Below are 24,546 nucleotides of genomic sequence, written 5' to 3' on the forward strand. Positions count from 1 at the left end.
GAGGTTCGCTGGTACGCTCGTGGGGTCTTATGGGCTGTCTGAGAGCTTCTAATCTGTCAAGCGGGTGCAAGAAGAGCTGTAACAGCGAGTGATTGAGGGGAGAAGTGATGACGGTGTGAAGTCGAACTCGGTAAATCGGCAACAGCTCGCAATGGGCAGGGAGCAGGCCAGTAGACCCATTCAAGTAGTACTACATCACTTGCACGTTGTCCCGAAGCAGACAGCGCTGGTTGAGGAGCACTTGCTCCTCCTCGCCGACCTCTCACACCACGACTTGACTCTGCAAACTCAGGCTGAGCTCGAGCGACCATGGCAGCCGACCCATTCGCATCGTACCAGCGGGAATACCTCGCCCTGCGCACCGCACTCCAGCCCAAACTCGACACCGACATCCCATCCCTCCGAGGCGGTCCGTCCCCTCTCCCTCGTCTCTCACGCCTTCGCTGGACTGACTGACTTCGTGTGCGCGAGCAGAGGAGAGGAAGGCGGCGATCAGGCGGGCCAACATGGAGCTGGACGAGGTCGACGAGATTGTCAGTCCTCGCTCGCCCCCACCTGACGCTCTCCTCGTCACTCAGAGGACTGGCAAGGGGAAGCGTTGTTGAGTCGGATGCGATACTGACGCTGGACATTGTACAACCAGGTCGACCAGCTGGAACACGAGGCGCGGGGCAAGGCCAAGCTCATGGCGCAGGTCCGGGCCTACCGCCAGGAAGTCAAGGGGTGGAAGACTCGCGTGGTGCGTTGCGGGTCACTCGAGGCTGTCAGAAGGTGCGCTTCGTCAGGAGCGAGCAAGCTGACTAGGGTCCTGCGCCAATCCGCACGCAGTCCTCCCTCTCGGCCGTCTCGGACCGCGACATCCTGCTCTCCTCTCGCCCCTCTCACCAATCCTACCCCCTCGGTTCAGACGACGACGACTCCGACGCCGAAGCCTCTCTCTCGCACACCGCCGCCCAACGCTCGCGCCTCCTCCGCTCGACGCAAACCCTCACCTCCTCCTCCTCGCGGCTCGACAACGCGCACCGACTTGCGCTCGAGAACGAGGAGATTGGACAGGGTGTGTTGGGAAGCTTGGTCGGGCAGCGGATGCAGCTGGTGAATGCGAACGAGCACTTGGAGGAGGCGGATGTCAGTGTCGGCAGGGCGCAGGGGACGATTGGGAAGATGATCAGGCTGTGAGTCGGCGTGACGCTGAGCTGTCGGCCCGAGATTCGTCCTCCGAACGAGGGGCTGATCTGCGCAAATACTCCTTCGCACAGCGCCTACCGCCAACGGATCGTCATCTGGCTCTTCATCGTCGTCCTCACCGCGCTCATGTGCTTTCGACTGTCCTTCCTCCTCAGCCACGAGTATGCTGACGTTCCGCATGCTTGCAGCGGCCTCATCCTATACCTCAAGTTGCGCTAGCCTCACCCTCTGTCCCTCTCCCTCCTCTGTCCTGTTGTAGCGATCCCCGTCCGTCCGTCCTCGGTGCTGCTGGTTCAGTTCTCCTGTTGCTATTCTCTCCGTCTCAACGTCGATACAGCACCACGAGAGGATGCGAAGAAGAGAACGACAAATGCGAGGAAATACACCGGAAGACAAGTCTATCAATCTACGCACGCTTCTCCTCCTTCTCGTCCTCGCCCGGGATCCTCGCCCTCTCCTCCTCCCTCTTCCTCCTCTTCTCCTCCGCCTCCCTCTTGACCCTCTCCTCATTCTCCCTCACGCGCTGCTCCCCCCTCTCCCTCTTGAGCCTACTCAACTCCCTCCGTCTCTCCTTCTCCGCCTCCTCTTTCCGCTCCTTCTCCTCATGAAACTCACACCCCTTGCCCGCCTCGCCAGAAGATCGGGAGAGCGCGCAACACGCCTTGCACAGCCCGTGCGAGCACTTTGTGCTGAGCACGTTGGAGCACGAGTAGTGGGCGGGGACGCCGGGGCAGGAGGTGGTTGCGGGTCGGGGAGGGGCGGAGGTCGTGGGTGCTGTTGGGTCGATTGAGGCGGGTGCGGGTGAGGGAGGGGAGGGCTTGAGGCGCTTCGAGGCGTCGTCGAGCGGGCCGTCTGTCGCGCCACTAGCTGATGAGCACGTTGCGAAAGGAGTTGAACAGGAGCGCACGTACCGATGACCAGTCCCTCCTCCGCGTCCCTCTTCCTCTTCGCCTCACCATCAACCTTCTTCAACTCGTCCTCCTCCTTTCCCTCGACGGGCTTCGTCACCCTCAGATACGGCTGACAATGCGAGTAGGGTACGACGCCGTTGAAGAGTGTGAGGACTTCGGGGTGGGTGAGTGGGCGGTTTGTGTCGGGCGGGAGGAGGCCGGATGCGCGGTCCATCTGTGGGACGAGTGTCAGCGTGTGCGACGGAAGAAAGGGAAGCGCTCGCAGACGTACCTTGATCAGTTCCCGGAAGTCGTCGACCCAAGCCTGGTACTGCGTGACCCGCTCGGCATACTCGAGGACGCCCGCTCCTCCGCCTGCCCGCCCAAGCTTCTCCCTCATCTCGAGGTGCCTGCCCGCCGCCCACACGGGCCTGAACAGCTTGTAGAGATGCGCCTTGATCGCACTCGTAGCCGTTTTGGTCGACGGCAGCGTCCGCACGATCGCGAGGTACTCGGACGCGACGAACGTCGCTGGAGCGTACGCGGCGTTGTCCCGATCCCACCCTGCGCCAGTCAAATCCAGCTCGTCCTCGCACGCCTTGAAGGCCGACTGCATTGGCTCAGGAAGCTTCTCGACGTACGCCCCTCCTTCCGCTGCGTTGTCGCGGAAGAGGCCGAACGGGTTGTAGAGGTTCCCCTCGGCCGACATGACCGCATACGCGCCGGTCTGATCCAAACAAGGCTGGACCTCCTCCGCGCTCGGGCACCCGCCGTTCGCGAGCACCGGCACCTTGGGCGAGACAAGCTTAACGACTTCGCGGATCTTGTCCCACGAGGCGAGCCCGGTCTGCTGGCCTTTCATGTCGCGCGTCCGGCCGTGGATGGTGAGTAGCTGGGCGCCGGAGGAGTAGACGTGGGAGGCGTAGTGGAGGGTTTTGGCGAGCGTTGGGTAGACCCGCATCTTGGCGATGATGGGGGTTGCGAGGTTCTTGTGGAGGTGCGAGACTGCGCGGAGCGACGAGTTAGCACACGTGCAAAGGTGAGAGAATACCGCACGCACTGAGATCGCGGATGAGGTTCCACTCCTCCATCAAGAACGCGCCGTACCGCCCTCGCTTGGCGATCCCCTGCGGACATCCCAAGTTGAGGTCTACCGCATCGCACTTGCCCTCGACCTTCCTCGCCGCCGCCAGGAACTGATCCTTGTCGTTCGCGCAGAACTGGACGACAAGCGGGCGGTCGTAGGGCGCAACACCTTCGAGCGAGTCAGGCGAGAGGTCAAACATTTCTTGCTGGTAGCGGTCGGTGCTGGAGAAGAGGGCGGCGTGGAACATGGGGGTGTAGCAGAGGTTGGCGCCGTGTGCTCGGGAGAGAATTCGCCAGGCCTGCGAGACAGAAAGGGGATGAGTACGCATACTGGCCAGACATGAGGCAGGCAACCCCCTCGAGCGGAGGGATGCGCACCACTCGACAGATGCGTACTCACCAGCTCGCTCTGGTCTACCATGGGCGCAACGACATACTTCGGCCTGCCCACGCTGTCCCACAATGCATGCCCCTCGAGCTTCCCTGCTACGCCCTTTGGCTGCTCAGCGAGCTGTGCCGTCAGGGGCACTGTCTCATAGACCAACTCTGACGGATCCTGCGCCTTTCCCGCAGCCCCCTTCGCCGTTGTCGTCATCATCGGGCGGTTCAAAGTGGCGGTGAAGGAAAGTTGGGAGAACGGCGTGAGCGTGCGCGGGCGGACGAATGAGCGAGCGAGTGCGGTCAAGCGAGACGCCAGCGTAGCCTTGCACCTTGTTGCGAGCCAGTCGCAGGAGTCGAGCGTGCTCAAGCGAGATGTCAATGCTTGAGAGCGATGAGAAAGCGAGTTGACCTTGAACCGCTCACTCCTCCTCGCTAGACTGGCTGTTTAGTCTTTCAGACGACTACTCGACGGCTAGATGGCGGGTACAGCGATCCACGACCTGCCAGAGGAGCTGCTCGCCGAGATCTTATCCCACTTTGCCTCGGAACAACACGACGTCGACTTTGACACGCTCAAGGCGTGCGCGCTCGTGCACTCGAGTTGGCGGGATTCCGCACACAAGATCATATGCGAGGCCGGCGTCGAGCTGGAGACAGAGGCGGACGTTGCGCAGTGGACGAGGACGAGGCGTTTGCGGCGGTATGCGCCGAAGGAGCTGAGCGTACGGGCGTACAAATCAAGGACGGCGTTGGGCAAGCTGCTCGACGGCTGCGACGGCCTACGATGGCTCATGCTGGCGACGCCGACTCGCAACTTTGACCCGGCCGTCCTCGCGCATCCCGCTTTGTCAGGTGAGTTCCGCCCTCTTTCCGTGTCTTTGAGCTTTATACTGACACCCGTCCTCTACTGCAGACCTGCGCACCCTCATCCTGCAAGGCGAGATCCTCCGCGCACCGCTGGACCTCGTCTACCCGTTCCGCCTTCGCTCGCTCGTCGTGGCCGACACCGCCTTTCGATCCCCTCACCTCGCCTCCTTCCTCGACACCATTGCCAAAACGTCCTCCAACACACTCAAGACCCTATCTTTATCCGGCTTCTCGTCAAACGCGCATCCAGCAGTCGCCTGCTCACTCCTCTCCTTCGCCTCATCCCTCACGCACCTCGGCCTCTCACTGGCCTCGTCCGACCCATCAGACCCCTACCACCCGCTGCTCGCCTCTTGCACCACCCTCGAATCCTTCGAATGCACCTCCCTCCCCGCCTCCTTACTCTCGCACCTGCCGCCAACTCTCGCAGGCCTCGCAACAACCGAAGATGCACCGTGCATACCTATCTCTGCGCTTGCTGCGGCGCTCGAACGGCTCAAGGGTATCAAGAGGCTGTATTTCGCCTGCTTGAGGGAGGATTTTTGCTTGCTTCCAGGCGCGGCGAAGTTGGTCAACGAGACGGAGGCGAGAGGGGTCAAGTGGTGGTTTGCGGATGATAGAGACTGATGAGGGGGCTAGGTGATTAGTTGTCGCGGTAGCTACGGCTCTCCTTCCTCCCTTGCGAAACTCGATGCCTCCTGCAACTACACTTGCCCAAGCTTGATCTCCTCGTTGTCTTCTAGGTTGAAGACGTGGTCGGTGCGCTTCTGGAGTGTGTAGAGAGGGTGGACGACGCTGCAGGGCGGAGAAAGCCGATCAGTCGGGAGCAACGACGAGACGACGAGACAGCGGAGGGAACGCACTTGAAGATGTAGGTGACGGCGAGCATGGGGATGCAGTCTCCGAGGATGAGGCCGGCCTCTGTTGTCGAGGGAACATTCAGCTGGGCGAGATGGATGATAGAGCGGCGGGCAGAACGCACGAGAGTGCGCGATCGGTCCGAACATGCCTTCGCTCAGCTCCGCAGTCCGGTACGCGCCGCTGTCAAGTGAGCGACAGTTCAGCGAGTAGCCCACGACCGAGACACGGCGAGAATGCACCGGATGACGATGAGCGACGAAATAGCGATGATGCCCCAGAAGACCACCTTGAGGTGCGAGTCGGCGTAGCGGATGTCGACGTTGTGGCGGGATCGCAGGCGGGAGAAGTAGACCCCAAAGACGGCGAGGAAGATGAGGGTGACGACGAGCTGCGCGACGATGCCGCCGAGCATGATCCAGCTGCCGACGTTGAAAGTCGAGGCGTCCTCGGCGCCTGCTGCTGTAGCCTGCGCAAAGACCGGAGGGGTGAATTGGCGAGCAGTGCGGACCAGTAGGTAGGGGTGGTACGCACTCCGCCGCCGACTTGGACGACTACATGGGACGAGCGTCAGCTCGAGGTCAACGTGGGATAGATCACGAGGACGCACGCAGGGTGAAGAACTCGACGCCAAACAACCACCACGTGAGCCTGTAGGATGGTAAGGTCAGACGGTCTCGAGCGGCAGGAGAGGAGAGAGGGAGAGACTCGCTTCTTCGAGCCGATGGGCAAGAGCGAGGGGTTCATCGATCTTGCCAGACTGCCGAAGAGCGAGTCTGTCGCGCTTTCGTGGATCAGTACTGCGTCTTCGAGTGCGGGAGAGCATCGCGGATTCATGGGAGACGCACAGAGAGCGCCCGAGAAGACGATTGGCGACACTGTCAGCGCCGCAAGCTGCTCGCCGTACCTGTGATTGTATCAAGCTCGTCAGCAGAGCGAGCGCGACTCGTCATTCGGTCCCAGCAGAGGAGGACGAAGGGCACGCACCCTCGCAACAAGTTCTGTCCGCCAATCCACCGCATCGACCAGCCGTACATCTCGCCTCCGCAGCCCATCACGACCATCACGAAGCTCCAGTATCGGGAGCGGAGGATTTGGTAGATGTGCAGGAGGGCGGACAGGCCGAAGGCGACGAGCGTGAACATCGCCCATCCGTTGTTTGGCCAGTCTGGGGGCGATGCGTACGTCAGCATCAACAAGAGCGTCCAGAGAACAGAGGCGCGAGCCACGCACACCCCCAGTTGTTGTACGCGACCCAGATCCGGTTCGCCTCCCTCGTCAAAGTCGCGTTGCCAGTCTCGCGGCAGTAATAGCTCGATATGAAAGCGTCGTATGCCATGTCAAGCTTGTGTCGTTGCCAGTTCGCATCGATGAGCGCCTTCATCGTCGAGTTGCAGTGCAGAACCTGCCGAAAGTCCCAGTCGGACATGGTTGAGGGCGAGTGTTGCGGCTCGAGGGAGGAGCGAGGAGTCTGTCGTTGTCGATGAGAATGCTAGCGGATGGACAGCGAAGGAAGCTGGGGAGAGCGAGAGGAAACGGCAGCACAAGGTGAGAAGGACCTGGGACTCGACGTGAACTTGACTTGGACACCCCCGCCCAGCATGACTGGCTGTGCGCGTCCCGGATCTCCGGTCGCGAGCGCTGTCGTCGCGCGGAGGCATCGTCCGCTGAGAAAGGAGGTCAAAGATATCGTGGAAAGGCGAGGCGGTGCAAGCCGGCGGGACGGCGGAAGCGGCGGAGGTCGAGCGTGCGGCGAAAGAAAGTTTCTCCCAAGTCACGAAGAACTCGCCGTCGACGATGACGGACCAGCGGGGTGACGGAGGAAGAGCGCGGCGAGTTGCGCTTGTCGCGACGAACGTGCGCACAACGTCCGGCGATACGCTAGCGGTGGGCGTGACACCTCGTCGTGCTGGACGAGGACGGACGTGTGACTCGCCCTCGGCGACCAGTACGAGGACGAAGATCTGCTGGCAAGCCGCCGGCTGTCGAGCGAGCGAATGAGGCGAGGTGAAGCAGAGGCGAGGACCCGACGAGCGAGAGACCCGGCGGCATCGAGGTGTGGACGAGACGACGTGTTTGCCGTGCCCCCAATGCCGCTGCACGACTGCGTTGCGCCGTTCGCCCGCCCCAACTCATGCGCCCGTCACCGAGAGCGCCCACTCCTCGAGGTCGAACCCAGAAATCTCCGCAAACTTCACGCATTCCCTCCTACTCAGCTGCGCGCATCGCACTCCGAGCTGTGCATTGAGCGAATCTCGTCGATCAGGCCATGCAGTCATGTCCATCGCGGTCGGCAGGTGTAGTACGGTGATGCTGGAGAGCGAGTCGGGGAGGGAGTCGTCGGTGACGAGGTCGTCGTAGCTCCTGACCGATATCCCGACAACTGCGAGGTGCTCGACCGCTGGCCAGGTGCCCTCGAGGCAGGAGAATAAGTGGCCAAAGTCGGCTTTTGCGCCAAGAACGCGTAGCGATTTGAGTGATCCAAGGTTGCTGAAGACAGAGCGCGGGCCGACATCGTTCAGTAGGAGCGTATGTAAGGTGGGCATGGCGGCGTCATGCCAGTCGGGCGGAAGGATCATGTGCGAGATGGAGAGGAAGCGGAGGAAGGGGAAGGCGCCGGAGGAAAGGAAGCGCAGGGAGGGCACGGCGTTATGAGCGTGCCAGTCGTTCGTCTCGTAGAGCACTGCGACGTGACTCGTCAGCCTACGAAGCCTGCGCGAAGAGACGAGGAAACCCTCGCACGCTTGTAGTCGCAGGCGGGACAGAGGTCCGCCGACCTCGCAAAGGACAGCTCCTCGATAGCTTCCATCTGCTCCTTGAGTCCTTCCGCCAGATCCTCCTCCAGTCCTCCTAGCCGATGCGCAATCCGGATGTCCAACCGTTTGAGTCGGCGAGCAGGGTGGGTCCGTCTGAACAGCATGGCGGCGTCGTGATGGCCCGTCCACTGCTCGACGTTGAAGCGTGCTTGCTCCTCGAGTAGTCCACGGGCGTGCGCGGTCCACGATCGGTGTACGAGCGAGCAGGCGAGGAGGAGGTCGCGGCGAGCGGGGAAGTTGGCAGACGTGCGCGGCGGGAGTGCAAGGTCGATGATGCGTAGCTGGATCTCAATGGGTAGTGTGGAAGGCATTCCAAAGCAGTTCGCGGTCCAGCAGCGGAGTCGGGTGAAGGGGAGGAGACGAAGAGCAGGTTGGCGTCTTCCTCGTCGGACACGACCGGCTCTAGCGTACTGGGCAGCTTCGAGTGGTTGCTACATGTGCTTTGAGCTGATCTCAGTGCTCGCAGCCTGCCCCGAAGGATTCTCCCTCCCCTGCTCCTCGCTTTCCTCCTCATCAGTCGAACTCGCTCCAGCGCCAACCAGGCCTCCCTGGAGCGGACAGCGACGTGCGACCTGCTGCTGAATCCATACGAAAGCCCTACGCCAAAATCGGAACCGACATGACCGCCGAAGCAGCGAGTGCGTTCTCCCTCGCCGCCTCGATACCTTCTTCCTGCGCCGTCGCTCCTCCGTACTGCGCTCGTCTGCGCGAGAAGCCACCCACGATCAGCCTAGGGTCCGCAGCAGCAGGGAGGTGGGGAATGGAACGCACACTTTCGCCGCCGCCTCGGGGAAGCGCGCAATCGCAACCGCCGTCGCATCATGCGCGAACAGCTCCGGCGTCTGAGGCAACTTGACCGACTCGGGATCGATGTTGTCCCAGTCGCGCGGGCGGTGCCAGGTGTTTCGGACCCTTTTCACGAGCTTCATTAGCCGAGGAGCGAGGAGGAGGAGGAGAGAGAGGACGAACTGCACGCCTAGCTGCTGCGTCATGACGGTGCGGTCGTAGCGGATCTCTTGGTATGCGCGGGTGGCGGTCGGGATGTCGTGCTTGCCTGCGAGGCGGAGGAGGGTTGCGATAGTCGTTGCGTCTTCGACTCCTTGCGAGGCGCCTCTGCAAAATGCGCGTTCGGGTCAGGGCTTGACGTAGCGCTCTTAGACGAGTGGCTACGGACTGGATACTGGTGGGAAGGTGCGGGTCTGCGCAGCGTCGGAGACAAGATTAGCAAGCCGGACTTTCTTGCGAGACGACAAGGGAAACTCACGAGCTGCGTCGCCGAGGAGACAGATGCGACCCTTCGGCGAGACCCAGGTCGGCAGCGGGTCACGGAAGACCTGCATGAGCGAGTGAAAGCGTCAGAGAGACTTTTGGGCTGAGGAAGACCCGCGCACTCACCAACTTCCAGTCGAGGAGGTTCTCGGCAGGCGTGCACGAGATGACCGCCTTGACGACCGGGTCCCAGTTGTCAACGACCTTAATCGCGTCCTCGACTTTCCCTCGCGCGACCCAACTCTCCTCAACATCCGCCTGGTCAAGGTGCGTCAAGACCCACGAGAACTCCTTTGTGCCCTTGACGCCGGCAGCGATGAAGTGCACGTCTGGGCCAATCCAGCAGTTGCGCTGGTCGACGCCGTCGGCGACAAGGTGAGCGCAAGCAGGGTTCTCGCGGATGCGGTCTCCGTCGAAGAAAGCGCGGTAGATGGCGTAGCCGGAAGATTTGGGCTTGTCGACGTATCCGAGGACAATCTCGCGCGCTTTGGACTTGACGCCGTCCGCGGCGATGACGACGTCTGCGGTGTGAGGGACGCCGTCGATGAGGACGGAGGCGCCGGTGTCGGTCTCTTCGTAGGCTGTGACGGCGATGCCTTGCTTAGCTTCGACGCCGACGGACTTGGCGTAGTCGAGCAAGGTCTGGTGCTGCGAGGGGAGCGAGCCAAGTCAGCCAGCGAGTCTAAGGAAAGCATCGTAGAGGAGAAACTCACCAAGTCTCCGCGGTGCGCATCAAACATCGGGTTCTCCCTCGTGTACTTCTCTTCAGCCTCACGTCTCTGGCGGTCCTCGTCCGTCTCCTGATCCCGCGGAACGAGGGGAGGCGGCTTCTGGTCGACGATCCACTTGCCGTCGTAGCGGAGGATGGAGAGGCCGCGCGAGTGTCCGCAGAGCGGGTCGAGCTGCGGCGTCAGGAGATTTTGAGTACATGGACCGTGACTGACGAGAGCCAGCAGACGAAGAAGGGAGAGAACGCACAGTGTCGAAGAGTTTCGGCCAGCGTCCGAGGATCCTCCCGGCGTTCGGCATGATCCCAATCGTGCTATTCGTACGGCTCGTCAGCAACAAGTACTCGCTCAAGAGCGACTCGTGGACGCACTCGCCGAGACGAGCGAACTTGGGTACGCTGTCGTAGACGGTAACCGGCGAGTGGCCGTTCAGCTTGAGCTCCACGGCGCATGCGAGTCCGGCGATTCCTGCGGGCGTCTTTGTGAGCTTAATCTCGACGTCGGTGAGGGAAGAAACGTACCTGCGCCCACTACGATCGCAGAGATGCCCGTCTCTCGCTGGGCGGCGACTGCGTCCATCCCCGTCTCGTATCCGGCATAGGGACCGTGCTGGACCATCTCGCTAGGCTCTTTGAGTGTGTACAAAGCAGAGAAGAAGCCTGTAAAGCTTGTGGAAGCGGAAGCGAGTCGCCCGGATCCAGGAAACCGTTCACCAGCCGACGAAGTGGGGCGTCTGGTGGGGAGGAAGCGACGCGCTCTGGAGGCCCTGGTGCACGCGCAGGCTAAGATAAGCGCTGTGGCGGCATTGAGAAGCGTCGAAAGAAGGAGAGAAGCCGGCAGCGCAGCGAGAGAGGTAAGGTTGAGAAGGTCAAGCCAGGTGCGTACACTCGCTGCTCAAGGCTGCTACAACTCGACAGGGCTCGATACGCTCGCATGACCGTGCGCAAGGAGTAGGACACGAACGAGAATTGACCAAATGCAAGGGAAACGACGAACGGGAAGCGAGGGATCCTACAAAATGAGACCTAGGGAACAACAGTAGTGCAACTGAATCTAGTGGCCGTTCGCGTGCTCTTCCGAACCCTCCATCGCCGACTCGCCAGCGACCGTTCGACGGGGCAGGCCCTGGTTTCCGCGAGTCGCATTTCCTGCCGAGAGCGCGGGCAAGCCGTGCTTGGCCAAGTGCTCGTTGACCTCCGACAGGCGCTCGATAAACTCGGCCTCGAGAGGGTCCCCTGTGGACGCGAAGGGGTCAGGAAGGCGTGAGGAGCAAGGAGAGGAGCGGGACGTACACATCTTCGGCTCGTGGTAGTGGATCGTGCCGGCGCGCTCGGTCGCGTAGTCGGTCAAGAGGAGCATGCGGCTCGTCTCGAACATGACGGCTGAGAAGCGGGGCGCGCATCGTCAGCACGGGAGGAAGGGAAATCTCGACGACGAGGAGACGCACCGTAGGTTCCGTCGCTGATCCACTGCGCGCCTTCCTGCGACATTTCCGTAGCGGCCTTCCAGGTCTCGTAGTCAACACCGTGGGGGCTGTGTGCGAGGCTAGCATCAGTTTTGGCACTAGGGATGAAGGAGGGGGAGAAAGCGACTGACGTGAAGCCGCACTCGTACGACATGCCGCCGGGCTGGAAGTCGTCCGAGCGTCCTCCGTAGCCGCCCTTGATGAGCGCCATGACCTCACTAGCCGAGTTGCGGTGCATGTAAGGCGGGCGGAACTGTGCGAACAAGGCGTGTCAGCGACGGAAGGAGGGGACGGGCAGGTGGGGGTGACTCACAGTGTGCGAGGCCACGTCCCAGCGGGGGTGGAAGAGGAGGAAGTCGGCGAGAGGGGTTCCGGGCGTGTCCGAGTCGGCGGTGAGGACGCAGACTACCAAGTCATCTCTCGTCAGTCAATGTGCAGGATCGGGATGAACGACTCAACGCACAGATGGAGGGGTCGATGTGGTCGAAGGTGATGGAGCCGACGCCGCAGAAGCGCGAGAGGTCGTCTGCGCAGCGAAGCAGGTCAGCATCGTCCTCGCACGGAATGGGCGACGACAACTCACACTTGTACGGGACGTAGTTGCCGTGCCACGCTGCAGATTGAGAGGGGTCAGCGTTGTGGAGAGCAATGGTGCAAAGAGACAGGACGCACCGACAACGTCGAACGGCGAATGCTCCTGCGAGCAAGCCCAGAGGGTGCCCATCAACTTGTAGGTGATCTGCGCGCCAAATCGTCAATCGTTTTCTTAGTGTGCGAGTCATAAGCGAGCCTTACGAGCCAGCCGGACTGGTCGATCTCGAACGAGGCAACGGGGTGCTCGAAGTCGCGGGGGTTGGCGAGACCGTTGGCGCCGAGCGGGCCGAGCTCGGGGAGCTTGTAGTGGGTGCCGAATATCTGTGCGGACAAGGATCGATCAGTGAGAGAGCGAGGGCAAAGAGGACAGCGGGCGCACCTCCTGGATGTAGCCGCGCGAAGGGCCGTCCGGGAGCTTGACCTTGAAGCGGAGACCGCGCTGAATGACGCAGATCTCGCCGGGAGAGACCATGAGGTGGCCGAGCTCGGTCTGGATGTCGAGGCGACCCTGCTGGGGGACAATGAGCCTGAGGAGTCGAAGAAAGAGGGTCAGCTCGGCTCGAGACAAGGCAGCTCGTCGAACGCACATATCACCGTCGTTGTTGATAAACGCCTCCTTGTCCATCGACGCGTTGGCGAGGTACATGTGGATAGCGAGTCCGGAAGCGGATTCCGGCGAGCCCTGGCCGGCGACGGTCTTCATGCCCTGGACAAAGTTGACCTTCTCGCTGTCCTTGGGGAGAGGGAAAGGACGCCATGCGATCTGGGTAGGCGAGACGGAGCAGCGCGGGTTGGAGGTCGAGAACTCGGAGCAGAGCTGCGGGACGAGGCGAAGGTCAGCGGGCGTATCGCGGAGGAAGCGGAACGCAAGCGGCTCACGTCCTTGTTGTCGGGGATGCGAACAAAGCCCTGGTGGGCGACCGAAGGGCGCATGCGGTAGAGCCAGAGCTTCTGGTTCGAGTGACGGGGAGCTACGAAGGACTGGGCGCAACGAACGTAATCGTCAGCCGCGCGTTCGTTTCCCGTCCACGGTCTAGACTGGACTCACAGTCGCCGTGACCTGCTCAGCATAGAGGCCGAACTTGTCTGCGTACCGCGGAACAAGCGAAAACGTCAGCCGGGCGCAACGAAGCGGAAGAGCCAACTCTCGCGACGCACTCTTCTGGGGCGAATTTTGGCCGACAGGGAGGGTCTCCGGGACAGCCTCGCTGGCAAAGGCGTTTCCGAAGCCGACCTGGTAGGTGTACGGGTCGGCGGCGCGGCCGGCCTTGAGAGGGTGGATGGCGTAGGCGCCCTGGGCGGTAGCGGTGGTCGACATCGCTGTTGAGAGGGTCTCGTGTAGACTTGTTTGAGGGTGTCGGTTGAGCGACAGGAGTGCAGGAGGACGAGGGAGAGGGCGCCGGGAAGATGCAGGCGGGGTGCGGAGGAAAGCAGTGGAGTGCGCGCCGGATCTGTTGTCCCGAAGGGTGATGCGCTCCGGATACAGGGGGCCGACGACGCGAGAGAAGGGCACGGCTGATGCGGCTCGTCGACAGCTTGTTTCGCTGCTGAGCTGTCTGTGTACATGACGGATGGCGAAGAAGAAAGTCAGCCGGCGCCCGCGGACCTCTCCCGCTAGCGCCAACCCGCTCCTCCCCTCATCACTTGCCGCCAAGCCCCACCGCCCCCCATCGCTTCATGCTGGAAAGGACCTCACTCACCAGCAGTCTCACCACCGCGCACCAACACTCGCAGCCCGCAGCGCCTCTACCGTCTTCTCACCCGCTGGCGAGACGAGCGCGCGGTGCAGTGCCGGAAAGGTCTTGAGGTCGGCGATGACGGGCTTGGGGACGGCGAACGGCGGCGTGACAGGGTCGACGAGGACCTGTTGTCTGCGTGGTGAGTCCGGAGAAGGAGCGTAGGGCGAATGGAAGGCGAGACGCACGACGACTCCGTAAGGCATCAACTCGGCGGTCGTGATGGGCGGGATGTGCGACGTCTTGGTCATTGTGAAGTGCAGGGAGCGTAGCAAAAAGTCGTTGAGCTGGGTGCGAAGACCTGCGGACCGCGAGGGGGATCAGCGGCGTAAAAGAAGCACGAGAGGGTACGGTTGCTCACGCTCTTCCGTCGCCGTAGACCTTCTAGACCTCGTTCCGCCCATTCCAACGGCGTCGCTGAGAACCTCAAACTCGACGCACCATCCCTCCCACGCGGTCCGACCCTGCGCCTTCAAAGCCTCGACCATGCGAACCTCCTCCTCCTGCGCTTCATCTTTCGCTCCTTCCGCTTCGCCCGCTGCTTCTCCGCCACCCAGCGCGGCCCTTGCAGACGCAGAGAACCATCCGAGGGCAGACGTGACGGCCGCTGGAGCCGCCTGCGCGATTGACGAGGCGTGTCTTCGAGCTGCAGAAGCCGAGGCAGGGCGCGTAGGACTGCGAGAGGAGGAGGGGGCGTCTGCTGTACTTGGTGATGCAGAGCGGGAAGTAGCAGAGGGAGTTGAGGGGCGCTGGCGAGGTCGTTGAGAGGGAGGAAGGGCGGGAAGCGGAGTCGGGTAGAGCGTGACGAAGAGCTGCCGGGACGAGGGGGTTAGCTGCGGCTTGTGCTGTGTCAATAATCCTGCGGCGCACCTTTGCGGTCCTCCCTTCGCCCGACAGTGCCTTGACAAGCAAGTCAACCTTCCTTTCGACCAGTTCCTCCAACTCGCGCTCCGCTGGTGCGGGCTGTTCCCGGAGAGCCAGTGCAGCGTCAGCAAGTATGGCTGGATGAACAGGCACGAAGCGACGCACGAAAGTCACGCCACAGACCTCGAGAGTTGACGGTTTCGAGAGGGTCCCGAGCACTCGATGAAAGAGGATGGTGAAGAGGACGGCTGCCGAGGCGGATTCAGCCGGGGTTTGAAAGATCTAGAGATGCTTTATACGCACCCCGCGCGACCTCGCGGACGTAGGAACGTTCGACAGCCTGTCGAGCGATGAGGATGTGGGGAAGGAGAACGGGTCAGTCGTAGGGGCGGCGAGCGCGACTAGCAGCTTGAGAGCGCACGATAGACGCCTGGAAGACCTCCAGCTTGGCGGCAGGAGCAGCGGAAGCCATTGTGGTGTGAGGAGAAGGAGGAAGAGCGTGAACGTGTGGGCTCGCCAACGTAGGAACAACTGGAAAGGCGTATGCGATGTTGCAGAGAGCGAGCGTATAGAGTAAACAACAAGCAAGGCAATGCGAGCGGAACGGAACAAGCGGTGGGTATCTGGATCAAGGGGAGCCAAGTCTCCCTCCTCCTCGTTCACTTGCGACCGCGCTTCTTCGAGTTGCCGGAAGACGAGGACGAGGTCTTGGGCTTGGTGATACCGCGCGCCGAGTGGGGGTAGATGTCGGCGAGCCACTGCTGCCAGTTGGCGAGTTGTGCGGGCGTCCCGTCGAACTTGAAGTTGATGCGCTTCAGCTCGTCAAAGCCTGTGACGAGGCCCGTCATATGAAGGCAGAGCGTCAGCGACTGCGACAGTTCAGCCAAGACGAGGACGCCCGCACGCACCTTCAGCGAGCGTCGGCATCTCAAACCTGCTCCTGAACGAGCTGAACGCAATCTCCGGCAACACCTCCCTCTTCTTCCCGTTCCCCTTGTCAGCCGCATCATACAACGCTCTGTACACGCTGTTATGCATCGCAAGCTCGACGCCAGCCGTGAAGTGGAAGCAGCGAATCTTGACGTCGGGAAATTCGGAGCGGATGAGCGAGATGTACTCGGCGCGGGTAGACGAGGCGGGAGAGGTGTTGTCGACGACGCAGTTCTTGGGCGGAGTCGAAGAGAGGCATTTGCGGACGAGGCGGACGCAGGCATCGCGCGTCTTGAGCGTGTCCTGGTTCTGTAGAACGACGCGTCAATGTCAAGCGGGGACAAGACCGTCAGCACAGATCATGGCGCGCATTACAACGACACGAACGTACGACATGGATGTAACCCTTCGGCTCGAAATGCTTCTTGAAGAAGCTGGTCTTGCCCGAGCCAGGGTATCCAACGAAGACGATGACTTCAGGCGGCTGCTCCTGGTCGAATTCGGACAGGCGGCGGGGGAGGAGCGGCGAAGAGGCGGGCGAGTAGAGCGGGGCTGCGGAGCGAGAGACGGGTCAGGCGGGGTAACAGGGAGAATGAGGTTGAGACGCACCGTTGTGGTCGTAGGTCGAGGGGTCCCAGCCGGTGAGCGACCAGTTCTGGCTCACCGGCGCGCCGAGAAAAAACTCCTCGGGCGTGAAAAAGCGCAGGCCGCAGTTGATGGCGAGCTCTGCGGAACGAAGAAGCGGTCAGATGGCGCGAAGGAGGACAAGGGTGGACGAGACTCACTCCGGTCCGAGTCGTTATGGTCGCCGGGCCTGCCAGCCGCGTCGCCAACGAAGAACGAGTCGGTATAGTCTGTGCAAGCGAGGAGAGGTCAAACTCGCTGTCCGGCAAGCGAAAACGGAACGCGCGCTCACCGATCGCGATGCCCTCGTTGAATTGCTCGACATACGCTTTCCACATGCCCGGCGCCGGCTTCCTGTATTCGTCGCGACCCCAGGCTGCGAAAGTGTGCAGCGGGACGTCCAGCGCGCTGCAGATGAGCGGGAGCTTGGCTTTGAAGACGATCTTGCTCGACTCGTTCAGCGCTTGGTTCGTGAGGATGACGATGGCGTATCTGCGGCGAGGAATGAGTGAGCTGGGCAGGTGAAGGAGAGAGGAGGAACAAGACGAGGACGCACCCTTGCTGGTGAAGCTCGCGGATCCTGCGCGAGACTTGTGTCGCCCAAAAGCCCCAGTCATTCTGATCCTTCGCAACGACACGTCCGCTCGGAGTCTTGATCACCACGCCGTCCAAGTCTGCTCGAAGATGTGGTCGAAGAGGTCAACCGGCAGAACAGCTCCGTCATGCCGCGACGAACGCACCGAAGGCTGCCACCTTTGCACTGCCCTTTGGCTGGCCCCACACGTAGTGCCCGCAACCCATCTTGCCCTTATCGCTTCCTCCGAGGTTCTTGCACCACTTGCCCTTGCTCGGCGCGGACGGAGCGAAGATAGATGCGAGTCTGGGCGCTGGAGAGGTAGCAGTAGCGGTTACGGTCGTGCTGGCGGTGCTCGTGCGCGCGCTCGTCGTCGTCCTCGAGCTGTGTCGCGTCGTCGAGGTTGTGAGCGATGAGGAGGCGACGGTGAGGTCGAGGTCGACCTTGAGGCGTTTTGCCGCGTCTGTACATCCTCAAAGAGTGTCAGTAGAGCCTACTAACACGTTCACGCGCACTCACGCTGAGCCATGGCGAGCATTCGTGAGCGAACCCGCCAAATTGACCTCTTCGCCATTGACATTCACTTCGACTCGCTCAAATCCGCTGTGTTGTGCTTGCTACGATGCCCAAAGTGACTGTCATTAAGCTCGACGACGCGCCCGACTCGCTCGAACCGCCGACATTGGCTGCCACCTCCCCCTCGTCCGGCAAGCATCCTCGCGTTAAACAAGTCCCCCTCGACGCGCTGCTGCCGTACAACAAGGTGGAGCGTGATGAGCGCAGTGCTAGGGTCAAGGCAGAGAAGCAGGGGGCCTCAAAGCGGGATGAGGATGCGGATGCGGCGACGTTCGTGATTGGGAGGGTTCCTCCGCCGTTCCCGCTCTCGGCGGCAGACAGGCTGGCTTTCGTTCGTCCTGCGGCACGAGAAGGGGAGCGCAAGGCGGCGGAGAAAGTGACGGCGTTCCAATGGAAGGTGCGCCGCTCGTCTGTAGCGGTTTCCGGGCTCGTTTGGCTGACGCTTCTCCCGACATGTTTGTCCTTCCGAAACCTCTTGCTGCGCACAGCTCTACGATCTCCTCTTGACCATCCCGGAAGGCCGCGTCTCGACCTACGGCCAACTCGCGTCGCTCCTCGCCTCCTCCCCTCGCGCAGGTCCGCAATCTTCCCCTTTTCTTCTCCCTTCCTCGCTGATCCCCTATCCTGCAGTCGGCTCCGCCCTCCGCTCGAACCCCTTCGCACCCTACGTCCCCTGCCACCGCATAATCGCCTCGACGCTCTTCATCGGCGGGTTCTGCGGCGAATGGACGGGCAAGAACAAGAGTGCGGGCGCGAAGCAGGCGGGAGAGGGCAAGAAGACGGGCGAGAAGATTGAGTTGCTAAGGAGGGAGGGGGTCGAGTTTGATTCGAAGGGGTACCTGAAGGACAAGTCGAAGCTTTGGGATGGGAAGAAGGCGTGAGTGCGCGGTCTCGCTCTTTCTCTGACTCAGTACTTGCGTTCGAGCTGTTGTTCCGTGCTATTAATCTTGTCGTTGTGAACTAAGATAAGATAGCACCGAGAGTACAGCACAAACAGCGTACAGACCAAGACTTCCTCCCCTCAAATCGCCTTGCCCGACTTTGGGCAGATCCACTCGCACCCGCTGGGCAGCTTCTCGTCCCCAGTCCGCCTCCACTCCATCGCGAGCCCCTTGCCCTCCTGCACGCCCTTGACCCTGCGGTCGACCTCGTCCCTCCAAGCCTGCGCAGCCTCCAACAACAAGCGTCCCTCGCCCAGCAAGTTGGCGCGATCGCTCGACGACGCCCTCCATCCCTCGCGTTCAACCATGTCCATCTGCGACTTCTGCACCCTGAGCCCGATGTCGCTCTCGACGATGTCAAGGAGGTGGGCAATGTTCTCCGCGCGGGTGACGAGGTATGCGTTACCCGTCAAGCCGAATGCGCCGCCGCGGACAATCTTCGAGTCGGCGAGCTGGGCAAGGCGGGCCATCACTTCGGGCACAGAGGCGTTGCGAGGGTTGAAGTCGTCGGTCGAGGACGAGGCGGTGGCAGACTCGGACGTCGAGGTGTGCTTCGACAAGCGCGAGGCGGTGCGTTCGGGCAATTCAAACGTGAAAGAATGCGTGTTGGCCTTGTCCGACGGCGCGCTGCTTGCGGCCTTGCCGGACTTGACCTTGCGGTACTTTTTCGCCTTGAGGAGGTCGTCGACGTTGAACCACATGCCGGCTGCGCGCGAAAAATGCTGGGCGCAGCGAGGATTGTACGGATCGTCGTCGGTGGAGTGCGGGACGAATTGCTGCGGGACGACGAGTCAGGCGGGAGAAGGTGTTCTGCGAAAGAACCGGACGCACCATTGGCCAGACCTTCTTCTCCCGCCGCTTGCTCTTCCGCTTGCCCTTCTTCTTCGCGCTCGCCGAGACACTGCCCGCCTCGCTCTCTATGTCCTCCTCATCGCTGTTGTGTTCAAAGTGCGGCTCGAACGCGAACGCCGTCCGAACGTACGGGACCTGCGGTACGCCGTCCCTCCCGCCGTGGAGTCTCAGCGGTCGCTCCTCGTCTTCGAAGGGCGAGATGGCCGAGACGCCGAAAAAGTAGGGCGGGACCTGCGTCTGGGAGTGGAAGGCGTGTCTTGAGGTGGAGGTCGGGGTCGAGAGGGCGGGGACAGCGTAGCCTGAGGGCGTCAAGTTGATGAGGGTGTCGGTGCGGTATGGGCAAAGAGGATGAGGGGAGGTGTCGCCGTTAGGCGGTTCGGCTGGGTACGAGTCGTCGAAAAGGTAGACGCTGCGTGAGCGAAAGTGTTGGTTCGCGCGCACGAACCGGCGCGATTGAGTCGAAGGCGTACAGTTCCGAGTCTACGCGAAGGGCATGACACGTCAGTACGGCTCAAGCGCGGAAAGAGGGTCGGGACGCACTTCAAGACTTCAGCCAAGTGTGGTGGTACCAGTCCTTGTGGCTCGTCTTGACGCGCTCGCTCGGGCCCATGATCGCACTTGGTACTTGCCAGGCGTCCGCGCTGAACGGTAAAGAGGCGTCAGCGCAGAACAGCCGCAATCGCGAGCAGCACGAGCTGGCTCACTTGGGCAGGTTCAACCCGAGAAGGTCTTCTCTCGAGTAGAGCCACGAGATCTGCAGCGACACGCCGGTAGCCTGCGGACGCCCGCCGGTCAGCGAGAGGTCGCTTGTGAGGGCTCTGTTGGTGCGCCTCCGTCAGCTGGCGTAAAGACGACGAAGGAGCGTAGCTGGACTGACCGAATCTGTTCGACAGCGCCCAGCCAGCGCCCGCTCGTCCGCTGCAGCTCGATGATCTCGCCAATCCTGATGGACGCGTTATAACCCACTGCGCGCGAGATTGACGGTTAGCTTGAGGCGAGAGTACGGAATCGAAGAGCGAACGCACAGCTGAGCTTCTTGTAGTCGCGACTCAAGTGCGGGTTCTGCAAGTCCTTGATGTCCTTCGCCCTTAAGTCGACCGGTTCCTCCGGTTCCGCGTCCGACTCCTCGCTTCTGGGAGGCGTTACGAGCAGCGCCTGCTGCGGGTCACTTCCGCCAGCGACCCGCTCACTGCGCCGGCCCTTGGTAGCGAGATTCCCTCCCTTGCCCTTTCCCTTTCCAGAACCGCCGGCCGCGTCTGCCCGCTCCTCCTCGCTCGCCAGTCCGTCCTCCGCCTTCTTGCGCTTCGCAGGTCTCGGCGAATCGTCGCTGGCGAATTCGGGAGTAACCGACTTGCGCGGGCGTTTCTTGCGCAAGGACGACAGTCGCGCGCCGGAAGGGGTGTTTGGCGAGGTCAAGCGGATCAGTAGCGAGCGTCGGTTCGGCAGCTTGCGCTCCTCCTCCGAGTCGTCTTTGCAGTCGCTGTCGTCTGAAGCGGAGGGGAGCTCGCCGATATCCAAGATTCCGTCCTCCTCAACCTGCATCTCCTCGCCATTCTGTTCAAGCGCAGCCTGCTTTTTCATCTTCCGCTCCGCCTTCCTTTTCTTCCGTCTTTCCTTCTTCAAACGCCCCTCCGTGTCGTCCCCCGATCCAGCTCCAGGCAAAGCGAGGGTGTCTGCGGGGTTGACCGTTCCCTCCAGTTCAAGCGAGTTCCTTGCCGCCCCGCCGTCACTGCCGCTGCCTCCAGCAGTCCTATTCGCGCGCCCAGACCCGCTCGCACCAGCCATCTGCGCAGTCGTCGTCGAAGTCGCCCCGAGGTTGATTGAAGCGGGAGAGTCGGCGTCGGGCTGGCGTGCGGGCGAGGACGAGCCGAATGCGCCTCCTAACAGGCGTCCTGCAACCCTGCCGAACATGCAAGCGCAGCCGAACGCGCGACTGGAGCGACAAGGATGAGCGAGGTCAGCGATGCGAGGGTTGGTCTCTCCACCTTGACAACCTCGCGCTTGTACGCGCTAGATTGGCCGTTGACCGTGCCCAGGCGACCCTCTCAAAGCTTCAGCGCCCGTTCGACCAACCCGCAACTCTCCTGATCCTCTCCCCATCCCTTCGCCCATTCTCATCATGTCAACGTCGGGCACGGCGCTCGAGGCCAAGCTGCAGGCCGCGAGCTCAGCGTACTCGAAGCTGGAGACTGGTACGTCTGATGAGTGGCTCACTGGAGGAATGCGGGGGACTTGAGGACGAGTAATTGACCCGCTCGTTCCCTTGCCCTTTTCGACCGGTGCTCACCCTCGCCCGACATCCATTCGCGCAACCTGTAGACTACGCAAAAGCTGTCGAGGCGCGGCAACGGCTCGACGCCCAGAAGACGGAGAACGAGAGCGTCAAGAAGGTGCGCTCTCGCTCTCTTCTTTTCTTCCTTCCTGCTCTACCCATTCAGCAGTCGCGCTGATGTGAGAGAAGTCTGCGTGCACAGGAACTCGCGGCCCTGACGCTCAAGAACAACGTCTTCAAGCTTGTCGGGCCGATACTGATGAAGCAGGAGCCGGACGAGGCGAAGCAGAATGTGGACAAGCGATTGGAATGGATCGGTGGCGAGATGTGAGTTGCTGCCTCTCCCTCCGACGCAATGTCACGTTGCAGAGAAGCTTTCGCGTCCTCACACCGTTCAACGCGTTGGGGAATGGTAGCTTGCTGACATCGCCAACTGCCCGCACAGCAAACGCGTCGAGACGAACCTGAAAGACCTCGAGACCAAGCTAGAAACTCGAAAGGTCGAGGTACGTCCAGTCTCATGCGGTTGTTCCGACCTTTGCCCCTCCTCGAAGGCTGCAGACTCGGATCGTCGAGTTTAGCGCAAAGACTGACACGCTCGACGTTACACAGATCGTCAACCTCCAAGGCCAATACCAACAACAACTACAAGCCTCAGGCGCCGCGCCCTCGGCCGGTCCCGCAGCAATCGCAGCCTGACCTCACCGCCTCGCCCTTCGAACTCCTCCTTCGTTTCGCATCTTGTTGTACATCACGCAACCTCCTTTTCTCCCATTCTCTCAGCGTCTCGCGCGAGAGAAAGAGCGTGGAAGCGAGAGCGCAGCGGCAGTTTTACACGTCAAAGCAGCGGAGCAAAAGAAAAAGCTAGGTCTAAACCATCCCTCCCTTCATCCCTACCTTTCTCACAAAGGTTCCTCTCCTCGCTCATCGGTTGATCTACGCATCCCCATGCGCCGAATCCGGCGGCGTCGCCAACCCGCTCATCTTCCTCGCGAGTGCATCGACGTCCCCCAAATCCGTCGCGACCGAGTGGGACTTGTCTGCGGTGGCGGTGGGCGAGTCGTCGTTGAGCCAGGAGGAGGTGATGTAGTTACGGATCCTGCTCATCGCCCTACGTCAGCCCCGACCCCGACGGGAGGAAGAGAGGGAAGAAGAGAAGCCAACTCACGAATCCGGCAAAACAACAACCACGTTTTTCCCCTCCTTCCCACCCGCAACCCTCCACCCTTCCTCGCTCTTCAACCACCTCAACGCCGCATGCACCGAAGCGCCCGACGAGCCGCCTACCAACAAGCCTTCCGTTCGGATGAGGCGCTTGCAGGTGGCGAAGGAGTCGGTGTCAGTTGATTTGAGCCAGTGGGTTACGTTGGGGTGGGAGAGGACGGCGGGGACCTGCGCGAAGGGAGACCAGTTAGCTGGGGAGGCGGGGAGAGGGAAGAGAGGAGAGCGCACAAAGTCGTAGCCGGTTCCTTCGACCTGTGGGCGACAAACGGCGCCTGCAGCGTCAGCACGCCGCACTACCGGCAGAGCCGCGCACATCAGTCGCCCTGCCACGCACCTTATAAATCGCGCTCTCCCCCTCCTTGAGAACATTCAGACTCTCCGGTCTCGCCAGCACACTGCCCACCGGATCCACTCCCAAACTGACCAACTCCGGATTCGCCTCCCTCAAGCGCCTCGAGAGACCAGTGAGGGTCCCGCCTGTCCCGGCGCCGGCGACGAGGACGTCTACTGTGCCGCTGGAGGGGCGCGAGGGGGTCGAGGGGACGAGAGAGAGGGAGGTGAGGATCTCGAGGGCGGTGGTGTGGTAGTGGGCGTCCGGGTCTGCGGGCGGACGAGAGCGTAGTCGACGAGTTGGGGAAGCAGGCGAGGTTAGGAAGGTTGGCAAGCGTAAACATCGCATCAGCGCCCGCTTCTCGAGGCTGCTCGCACGCGAGAGTTGTCGAACGCACTGGCAGGGTTATTGTACTGGTCGAGCATGACCGCGTTCGGCGTCTCCTCGACAATTCTCTTCGCGAGGCTGATGTGCGATTCAGGCGAGTCCCACGCCGCTTCTGTCGGTGTCCGGTAGATCTCGGCCCCTACTCGCGCTCCTGATCAGCTTTCAGGCTTACCTGACCGAGAGGGAAGGGGAACGCACCGAGCGCTTTGAGCGTGTTAGACTTCTCCTTGCTCATCTTCTCCGGCTGCGCGACCCTCACAGCGTCAGCCTCGACCTCCCCCGAGCTCAGAAACTCGAACTCGCCATCGTAATGATGCACCTGTAGCCCTTGACAGCCGCAACAAGCGCCAGTCCAATCCCCGTATTCCCACTCGCTTCGCACGGCGTCCCGCACCAGGTCAGCTCGCGGTCCTTCGAGGAAAGTGAGAGGGAAACGCACTGGGTTCGACGAGCACCGAGACGCCAGGGATCAAGCGGCCTTGTTTCTCTGCTTCTTCGACCATCCGGAGGGCGATACGGTCCTGCGCGAGAGAGAGGGGAATGGCGCAAGGTGAGCGACCCATTGCGCGAGCGTCCAACCTCCTCCTTCGCTGTCCTGGGTGCACGGACGAGCTGAGAACGACGACTGGATACGCACCTTGACGCTCCCGCCTGCGCTGAATCCCTCGACCTTTGCCAACAAGTTACACCTGAGGCCTTCCTCGCGCGCGATACGGTCGAGTCTGACGAGCGGCGTGTGTCCGATAAGGCTGAGTGCCGAGTCGTGAATGGGGACTGTCTGCATCGTTCAGGACGTTTCTAGGGCGTGTGAGAGCGCGAGGTTGGTCGGGACGAGATGAGGAGATGTGGGGTGCGTGCGGCGATGGACGAGCTGGCGTGTTCGATGGCGTGCAGCACTGTGCGAACTTGTGTCTCTACCGTAACCCTAGCAAGCTTATGAACGCGGTCAACAAGAGCAGCAAAGGAGAAAGAGCGACGCCGCAAGCTCGTTCCCGAGAAGGTCAAGCGAAGCGGCACGCCGTCGACGAGTAGCAACGATCCATGGAAAATGTTGGACGACAGCCATTACAACTTGGAACGATACCACACACGA

At 61.7% G+C, this 24,546-nt stretch overlaps 13 protein-coding genes across 13 annotated transcripts; 4 read left to right on the forward strand and 9 right to left on the reverse strand.

Annotated features, from left to right (window-relative positions):
- Positions 1–309: 309 nt before the first annotated feature.
- On the forward strand, positions 310–1,407 carry RHTO_00012 (vesicle transport v-snare protein vti1; the record flags this gene model as incomplete). The annotated part of the gene is made up of 6 exons (XM_016413696.1): positions 310–409; positions 475–533; positions 644–739; positions 829–1,175; positions 1,260–1,316; positions 1,377–1,407. 6 exons carry the CDS (start codon positions 310–312, stop codon positions 1,405–1,407), a joined length of 690 nt encoding a protein of 229 aa, XP_016276703.1.
- A 187-nt stretch (positions 1,408–1,594) lies between these two features.
- Positions 1,595–3,759, reverse strand: RHTO_00013 (trna-dihydrouridine synthase 1; the record flags this gene model as incomplete). The annotated part of the gene is made up of 5 exons (XM_016413697.1): positions 1,595–2,055; positions 2,100–2,313; positions 2,371–3,083; positions 3,139–3,463; positions 3,565–3,759. 5 exons carry the CDS (start codon positions 3,757–3,759, stop codon positions 1,595–1,597), a joined length of 1,908 nt encoding a protein of 635 aa, XP_016276704.1.
- Positions 3,760–4,021: 262 nt separating this feature from the next.
- On the forward strand, positions 4,022–5,039 carry RHTO_00014 (uncharacterized protein; the record flags this gene model as incomplete). Its single annotated transcript, XM_016413698.1, has 2 exons — positions 4,022–4,397; positions 4,459–5,039. 2 exons carry the CDS (start codon positions 4,022–4,024, stop codon positions 5,037–5,039), a joined length of 957 nt encoding a protein of 318 aa, XP_016276705.1.
- Positions 5,040–5,116: 77 nt separating this feature from the next.
- Positions 5,117–6,699, reverse strand: RHTO_00015 (RTA-like protein; the record flags this gene model as incomplete). Its single annotated transcript, XM_016413699.1, has 8 exons — positions 5,117–5,207; positions 5,276–5,333; positions 5,395–5,453; positions 5,513–5,739; positions 5,805–5,824; positions 5,881–5,921; positions 6,258–6,438; positions 6,504–6,699. 8 exons carry the CDS (start codon positions 6,697–6,699, stop codon positions 5,117–5,119), a joined length of 873 nt encoding a protein of 290 aa, XP_016276706.1.
- Positions 6,700–7,402: 703 nt separating this feature from the next.
- Positions 7,403–8,397, reverse strand: RHTO_00016 (uncharacterized protein; the record flags this gene model as incomplete). Its single annotated transcript, XM_016413700.1, has 2 exons — positions 7,403–7,953; positions 8,013–8,397. The coding sequence occupies 2 exons, from the start codon at positions 8,395–8,397 to the stop codon at positions 7,403–7,405; spliced, it is 936 nt and encodes a 311-aa protein (XP_016276707.1).
- A 286-nt stretch (positions 8,398–8,683) lies between these two features.
- RHTO_00017 (monooxygenase) lies at positions 8,684–10,701 on the reverse strand (the record flags this gene model as incomplete). Its single annotated transcript, XM_016413701.1, has 10 exons — positions 8,684–8,789; positions 8,858–8,998; positions 9,056–9,199; positions 9,261–9,285; positions 9,351–9,420; positions 9,482–10,003; positions 10,069–10,257; positions 10,334–10,397; positions 10,455–10,551; positions 10,605–10,701. The coding sequence occupies 10 exons, from the start codon at positions 10,699–10,701 to the stop codon at positions 8,684–8,686; spliced, it is 1,455 nt and encodes a 484-aa protein (XP_016276708.1).
- A 435-nt stretch (positions 10,702–11,136) lies between these two features.
- Positions 11,137–13,460, reverse strand: RHTO_00018 (homogentisate 1,2-dioxygenase; the record flags this gene model as incomplete). The annotated part of the gene is made up of 14 exons (XM_016413702.1): positions 11,137–11,318; positions 11,376–11,465; positions 11,531–11,616; positions 11,680–11,801; positions 11,862–11,953; positions 12,012–12,074; positions 12,132–12,161; positions 12,221–12,287; positions 12,344–12,463; positions 12,522–12,669; positions 12,730–12,959; positions 13,022–13,123; positions 13,191–13,228; positions 13,301–13,460. The coding sequence occupies 14 exons, from the start codon at positions 13,458–13,460 to the stop codon at positions 11,137–11,139; spliced, it is 1,530 nt and encodes a 509-aa protein (XP_016276709.1).
- Positions 13,461–13,850: 390 nt separating this feature from the next.
- RHTO_00019 (autophagy-related protein 1010) lies at positions 13,851–15,214 on the reverse strand (the record flags this gene model as incomplete). The annotated part of the gene is made up of 7 exons (XM_016413703.1): positions 13,851–14,006; positions 14,067–14,179; positions 14,240–14,690; positions 14,749–14,841; positions 14,908–14,990; positions 15,046–15,082; positions 15,164–15,214. 7 exons carry the CDS (start codon positions 15,212–15,214, stop codon positions 13,851–13,853), a joined length of 984 nt encoding a protein of 327 aa, XP_016276710.1.
- A 187-nt stretch (positions 15,215–15,401) lies between these two features.
- On the reverse strand, positions 15,402–17,399 carry RHTO_00020 (bifunctional polynucleotide phosphatase/kinase; the record flags this gene model as incomplete). The annotated part of the gene is made up of 9 exons (XM_016413704.1): positions 15,402–15,571; positions 15,651–15,981; positions 16,064–16,224; positions 16,282–16,398; positions 16,458–16,526; positions 16,589–16,788; positions 16,853–16,970; positions 17,037–17,333; positions 17,390–17,399. The coding sequence occupies 9 exons, from the start codon at positions 17,397–17,399 to the stop codon at positions 15,402–15,404; spliced, it is 1,473 nt and encodes a 490-aa protein (XP_016276711.1).
- Positions 17,400–17,492: 93 nt separating this feature from the next.
- On the forward strand, positions 17,493–18,327 carry RHTO_00021 (methylated-DNA-[protein]-cysteine S-methyltransferase; the record flags this gene model as incomplete). Its single annotated transcript, XM_016413705.1, has 3 exons — positions 17,493–17,843; positions 17,935–18,022; positions 18,077–18,327. The coding sequence occupies 3 exons, from the start codon at positions 17,493–17,495 to the stop codon at positions 18,325–18,327; spliced, it is 690 nt and encodes a 229-aa protein (XP_016276712.1).
- Positions 18,328–18,467: 140 nt separating this feature from the next.
- Positions 18,468–21,150, reverse strand: RHTO_00022 (uncharacterized protein; the record flags this gene model as incomplete). Its single annotated transcript, XM_016413706.1, has 6 exons — positions 18,468–19,163; positions 19,219–19,648; positions 19,809–19,880; positions 19,944–20,057; positions 20,117–20,204; positions 20,265–21,150. The coding sequence occupies 6 exons, from the start codon at positions 21,148–21,150 to the stop codon at positions 18,468–18,470; spliced, it is 2,286 nt and encodes a 761-aa protein (XP_016276713.1).
- A 208-nt stretch (positions 21,151–21,358) lies between these two features.
- On the forward strand, positions 21,359–22,210 carry RHTO_00023 (prefoldin subunit 6; the record flags this gene model as incomplete). Its single annotated transcript, XM_016413707.1, has 5 exons — positions 21,359–21,431; positions 21,559–21,629; positions 21,714–21,838; positions 21,957–22,017; positions 22,124–22,210. 5 exons carry the CDS (start codon positions 21,359–21,361, stop codon positions 22,208–22,210), a joined length of 417 nt encoding a protein of 138 aa, XP_016276714.1.
- A 237-nt stretch (positions 22,211–22,447) lies between these two features.
- On the reverse strand, positions 22,448–24,237 carry RHTO_00024 (cystathionine beta-synthase; the record flags this gene model as incomplete). Its single annotated transcript, XM_016413708.1, has 9 exons — positions 22,448–22,610; positions 22,680–22,903; positions 22,964–22,987; positions 23,070–23,335; positions 23,464–23,592; positions 23,652–23,707; positions 23,773–23,827; positions 23,893–23,974; positions 24,091–24,237. 9 exons carry the CDS (start codon positions 24,235–24,237, stop codon positions 22,448–22,450), a joined length of 1,146 nt encoding a protein of 381 aa, XP_016276715.1.
- Between the last annotated feature and the right edge of the window lie 309 nt (positions 24,238–24,546).

This window comes from Rhodotorula toruloides, assembly GCF_000320785.1.
Source record: "Rhodotorula toruloides NP11 unplaced genomic scaffold Scaffold1, whole genome shotgun sequence".
Classification (NCBI taxonomy): domain Eukaryota; kingdom Fungi; phylum Basidiomycota; class Microbotryomycetes; order Sporidiobolales; family Sporidiobolaceae; genus Rhodotorula; species Rhodotorula toruloides.